This window comes from Phytophthora sojae (genome assembly GCF_000149755.1).
Source record: "Phytophthora sojae unplaced genomic scaffold PHYSOscaffold_45, whole genome shotgun sequence".
Taxonomy (NCBI): Eukaryota; Oomycota; class Peronosporomycetes; order Peronosporales; family Peronosporaceae; genus Phytophthora; species Phytophthora sojae.
The window spans coordinates 1-5,728 of NW_009258159.1; the positions used below are offsets into that span (position 1 = coordinate 1).

Below are 5,728 nucleotides of genomic sequence, written 5' to 3' on the forward strand. Positions count from 1 at the left end.
CGGCGACGCACAGGCTGAGCACGGCGAGGAGCTTGGAGTGCATGTTGAAGGCGGAGGCCAGCTCGGGTGTGGGCTCGGTCGGTTTAGTGGTGGAGTGTTGTGGGGTGGCGAATTGGAAAGTGAGAGAGTTGGGGCAGCGCGGAGGCTGGATGATGGACGAAGCCATTACCACTCAGTAGTCTCTCACAAGGTTGAGAGGCAGCGAGCGAGCGCACCATCAATCCAATCACGGTTTCAGGATCTGAAACCACCATCAACTAGAAATGAAAACCTATCGAGAAGATGGTTCGATACAAGAGGATGTGTAGTATCACTGCGTAGTTTCACGTCAGTGCTACCAAAAAATACAATACAACCAACGCATCAACGTGCCACAGCTTATCTACCTGCCTGGTTTCGTTTCAGAGATACTATACTACTAGTACTTATCTGTACTGTTCTAAACGTCTAACAGCTCCAACTACTCATCTGAACTGCTCTAAATGTTATTTAGTCGTCTTCAATCTGCCCAATGCGAATCAAAGGTGGGCTATATACTGTGTCCAGCGCTTGTTTCACCGACTAAGTAACATGCGGTAGAAGAGTGTTCTAACACCACTAACCTCACACATAAATAAACGTTCGCAAAAAGAAAGATGACATCCATTGGCGGCGTATTACTACTACTTACTACTAGTACTACCACTGCCAGTTTTTATCAACGCTACATGGTGTACACGACAGTACACTTGCCGTGGGCTACATCCTCGCCCATCGTCTACGGTACTTCGACTTCTTGCCTTCGCACGGACGCACGCGCCTCTTACGCTGGTTTACGTTACGTTACTTTACTTTACTTGCCCTTGCCCTTGGACTTGTCCGCAGCGCCGGACTTGGCGGATCCCTTGGACGGCGTCTTGCTGTCCTTCTCCGCCGACTTGGAGGCAACGTCTTCCGTGGTGGTGACAGGACTCGCACCTCCAGTCTCCTGCTGCCCAGCGTCGCCACCCGTCGGTGCGGACTCAAAGCCGAAGCCAAAACCAGGGTACCCATAGCCGTAGCCATAGCCAGCGTAGCCGTAGTTGCCGGGGAATCCGTAGCCGTAGCCGAAGCTGTAGTCGCCGCCGTAGGACGAGTAGTAGTCCGGGTAGTATCCGTATCCATAGCCGCCTCCGAACGAGTAGTCGGGGTAGTAGCCGTAGCCGTAGTCGTAGTCGTCCTTGCCGTAGCTGTAGACGTCCTTGCCGTAGTAGTCGTCGCCACGGCCGTAGTAGTCCTTGCCACGGCCGTAGTAGTCCTTGCCATAGTAGTCCTTGTCGTCGTAGTTTTTGTCATAGTAGTAGTTCTTGCCGTAGTAGTCTTTTCCATAGTAGTCCTTGCCGTAGTCGTTCTTCCCATAGTAGCTCTGGCCATAGTAGGCCTTGCCGTAGTAATCCTTGCCATAGTAGACCTTCCCGTAGTAATCCTTGCCGTGACCGTAGCCGTAGTCGTCGTAGCCCTTGTACTCGTAGACGTCCTTGTGGTGGTGGCCGTAGTCATCCTTGCCGTAGTCGTCCTTGCCGTAGCTGTAGTCGTCCTTGCCGTAGTCGTCCTTGCCGTAGCTGTAGTCGTCCTTGCGGTCCTTGCCGTAGTTGTCCTTGCCGTAGTCGTAGTCCGAGGACTCGGTGGCCTTCTTGGCGTCTTCGAGACGGCGACGGTAGTACTTGTCGTGATCGTGGTGGCGGTGCTTCTTGCGGTGATCGTGGTCGTGGTCGTGGTCGTGGTGGCGCGGGTGGTGTCCGTAGTCTTCCTGCTTGGCGCCGAGGTGGCGGTGCGGCGAGAGGCCTGCAGGAGCGGCGGCACCAGCGTCGGTCGCCTGCAGCACGGAGGCGGCGACGCACAGGCTGAGCACGGCGAGGAGCTTGGAGTGCATGTTGAAGGCGGAGGCCAGCTCGGGTGTGGGCTCGGTCGGTTTAGTGGTGGAGTGTTGTGGGGTGGCGAATTGGAAAGTGAGAGAGTTGGGGCAGCGCGGAGGCTGGATGATGGACGAAGCCATTACCACTCAGTAGTCTCTCACAAGGTTGAGAGGCAGCGAGCGAGCGCACCATCAATCCAATCACGGTTTCAGGATCTGAAACCACCATCAACTAGAAATGAAAACCTATCAAGAAGATGGTTCGATACAAGAGGATGTGTAGTATCACTGCGTAGTTTCACGTCAGTGCTACCAAAAAATACAATGCAACCAACGCATCAACGTGCCACAGCTTATCTACCTGCCTGGTTTCGTTTCAGAGATACTATACTACTAGTACTTATCTGTACTGTTCTAAACGTCTAACAGCTCCAACTACTCATCTGAACTGCTCTAAATGTTATTTTAGTCGTCTTCAATCTGCCCAATGCGAATCAAAGGTGGGCTATATACTGTGTCCAGCGCTTGTTTCACCGACTAAGTAACATGCGGTAGAAGAGTGTTCTAACACCACTAACCTCACACATAAATAAACGTTCGCAAAAAGAAAGATGACATCCATTGGCGGCGTATTACTACTACTTACTACTAGTACTACCACTGCCAGTTTTTATCAACGCTACATGGTGTACACGACAGTACACTTGCCGTGGGCTACATCCTCGCCCATCGTCTACGGTACTTCGACTTCTTGCCTTCGCACGGACGCACGCGCCTCTTACGCTGGTTTACGTTACGTTACTTTACTTTACTTGCCCTTGCCCTTGGACTTGTCCGCAGCGCCGGACTTGGCGGATCCCTTGGACGGCGTCTTGCTGTCCTTCTCCGCCGACTTGGAGGCAACGTCTTCCGTGGTGGTGACAGGACTCGCACCTCCAGTCTCCTGCTGCCCAGCGTCGCCACCCGTCGGTGCGGACTCAAAGCCGAAGCCAAAACCAGGGTACCCATAGCCGTAGCCATAGCCAGCGTAGCCGTAGTTGCCGGGGAATCCGTAGCCGTAGCCGAAGCTGTAGTCGCCGCCGTAGGACGAGTAGTAGTCCGGGTAGTATCCGTATCCATAGCCGCCTCCGAACGAGTAGTCGGGGTAGTAGCCGTAGCCGTAGTCGTAGTCGTCCTTGCCGTAGCTGTAGACGTCCTTGCCGTAGTAGTCGTCGCCACGGCCGTAGTAGTCCTTGCCACGGCCGTAGTAGTCCTTGCCATAGTAGTCCTTGTCGTCGTAGTTTTTGTCATAGTAGTAGTTCTTGCCGTAGTAGTCTTTTCCATAGTAGTCCTTGCCGTAGTCGTTCTTCCCGTAGTAGCTCTGGCCATAGTAGGCCTTGCCGTAGTAATCCTTGCCATAGTAGACCTTCCCGTAGTAATCCTTGCCGTGACCGTAGCCGTAGTCGTCGTAGCCCTTGTACTCGTAGACGTCCTTGTGGTGGTGGCCGTAGTCATCCTTGCCGTAGTTGTCCTTGCCGTAGTCGTAGTCCGAGGACTCGGTGGCCTTCTTGGCGTCTTCGAGACGGCGACGGTAGTACTTGTCGTGATCGTGGTGGCGGTGCTTCTTGCGGTGATCGTGGTCGTGGTCGTGGTCGTGGTGGCGCGGGTGGTGTCCGTAGTCTTCCTGCTTGGCGCCGAGGTGGCGGTGCGGCGAGAGGCCTGCAGTAGCGGCGGCACCAGCGTCGGTCGCCTGCAGCACGGAGGCGGCGACGCACAGGCTGAGCACGGCGAGGAGCTTGGAGTGCATGTTGAAGGCGGAGGCCAGCTCGGGTGTGGGCTCGGTCGGTTTAGTGGTGGAGTGTTGTGGGGTGGCGAATTGGAAAGTGAGAGAGTGGGGGCCGCGCGGAGGCTTGATGATGGACGAAGCCATTACCACTCAGTAGTCTCTCACAAGGTTGAGAGGCAGCGAGCGAGCGCACCATCAATCCAATCACGGTTTCAGGATCTGAAACCACCATCAACTAGAAATGAAAACCTATCGAGAAGATGGTTCGATACAAGAGGATGTGTAGTATCACTGCGTAGTTTCACGTCAGTGCTACCAAAAAATACAATGCAACCAACACATCAACGTGCCACAGCTTATCTACCTGCCTGGTTTCGTTTCAGAGATACTATACTACTAGTACTTATCTGTACTGTTCTAAACGTCTAACAGCTCCAACTACTCATCTGAACTGCTCTAAATGTTATTTAGTCGTCTTCAATCTGCCCAATGCGAATCAAAGGTGGGCTATATACTGTGTCCAGCGCTTGTTTCACCGACTAAGTAACATGCGGTAGAAGAGTGTTCTAACACCACTAACCTCACACATAAATAAACGTTCGCAAAAAGAAAGATGACATCCATTGGCGGCGTATTACTACTACTTACTACTAGTACTACCACTGCCAGTTTTTATCAACGCTACATGGTGTACACGACAGTACACTTGCCGTGGGCTACATCCTCGCCCATCGTCTACGGTACTTCGACTTCTTGCCTTCGCACGGACGCACGCGCCTCTTACGCTGGTTTACGTTACGTTACTTTACTTTACTTGCCCTTGCCCTTGGACTTGTCCGCAGCGCCGGACTTGGCGGATCCCTTGGACGGCGTCTTGCTGTCCTTCTCCGCCGACTTGGAGGCAACGTCTTCCGTGGTGGTGACAGGACTCGCACCTCCAGTCTCCTGCTGCCCAGCGTCGCCACCCGTCGGTGCGGACTCAAAGCCGAAGCCAAAACCAGGGTACCCATAGCCGTAGCCATAGCCAGCGTAGCCGTAGTTGCCGGGGAATCCGTAGCCGTAGCCGAAGCTGTAGTCGCCGCCGTAGGACGAGTAGTAGTCCGGGTAGTATCCGTATCCATAGCCGCCTCCGAACGAGTAGTCGGGGTAGTAGCCGTAGCCGTAGTCGTAGTCGTCCTTGCCGTAGCTGTAGACGTCCTTGCCGTAGTAGTCGTCGCCACGGCCGTAGTAGTCCTTGCCACGGCCGTAGTAGTCCTTGCCATAGTAGTCCTTGTCGTCGTAGTTTTTGTCATAGTAGTAGTTCTTGCCGTAGTAGTCTTTTCCATAGTAGTCCTTGCCGTAGTCGTTCTTCCCGTAGTAGCTCTGGCCATAGTAGGCCTTGCCGTAGTAATCCTTGCCATAGTAGACCTTCCCGTAGTAATCCTTGCCGTGACCGTAGCCGTAGTCGTCGTAGCCCTTGTACTCGTAGACGTCCTTGTGGTGGTGGCCGTAGTCATCCTTGCCGTAGTCGTCCTTGCCGTAGCTGTAGTCGTCCTTGCGGTCCTTGCCGTAGTTGTCCTTGCCGTAGTCGTAGTCCGAGGACTCGGTGGCCTTCTTGGCGTCTTCGAGACGGCGACGGTAGTACTTGTCGTGATCGTGGTGGCGGTGCTTCTTGCGGTGATCGTGGTCGTGGTCGTGGTCGTGGTGGCGCGGGTGGTGTCCGTAGTCTTCCTGCTTGGCGCCGAGGTGGCGGTGCGGCGAGAGGCCTGCAGGAGCGGCGGCACCAGCATCGGTCGCCTGCAGCACGGAGGCGGCGACGCACAGGCTGAGCACGGCGAGGAGCTTGGAGTGCATGTTGAAGGCGGAGGCCAGCTCGGGTGTGGGCTCGGTCGGTTTAGTGGTGGAGTGTTGTGGGGTGGCGAATTGGAAAGTGAGAGAGTTGGGGCCGCGCGGAGGCTGGATGATGGTCGAAGCCATTACCACTCAGTAGTCTCTCACAAGGTTGAGAGGCAGCGAGCGAGCGCACCATCAATCCAATCACGGTTTCAGGATCTGAAACCACCATCAACTAGAAATGAAAACCTATCGAGAAGATGGTTCGATACAAGAGG

The 5,728-nt window shown here is 54.5% G+C and overlaps 2 protein-coding genes across 2 annotated transcripts; both read right to left on the bottom strand.

Moving 5' to 3' along the window:
* Positions 1-832: 832 nt before the first annotated feature.
* Positions 833-1,891, bottom strand: PHYSODRAFT_343310 (hypothetical protein; the record flags this gene model as incomplete). The annotated part of the gene is made up of 1 exon (XM_009541864.1): positions 833-1,891. The coding sequence occupies one exon, from the start codon at positions 1,889-1,891 to the stop codon at positions 833-835; it is 1,059 nt and encodes a 352-aa protein (XP_009540159.1).
* Positions 1,892-4,448: 2,557 nt separating this feature from the next.
* PHYSODRAFT_343312 (hypothetical protein) lies at positions 4,449-5,594 on the bottom strand (the record flags this gene model as incomplete). Its single annotated transcript, XM_009541865.1, has 1 exon — positions 4,449-5,594. The coding sequence occupies one exon, from the start codon at positions 5,592-5,594 to the stop codon at positions 4,449-4,451; it is 1,146 nt and encodes a 381-aa protein (XP_009540160.1).
* Between the last annotated feature and the right edge of the window lie 134 nt (positions 5,595-5,728).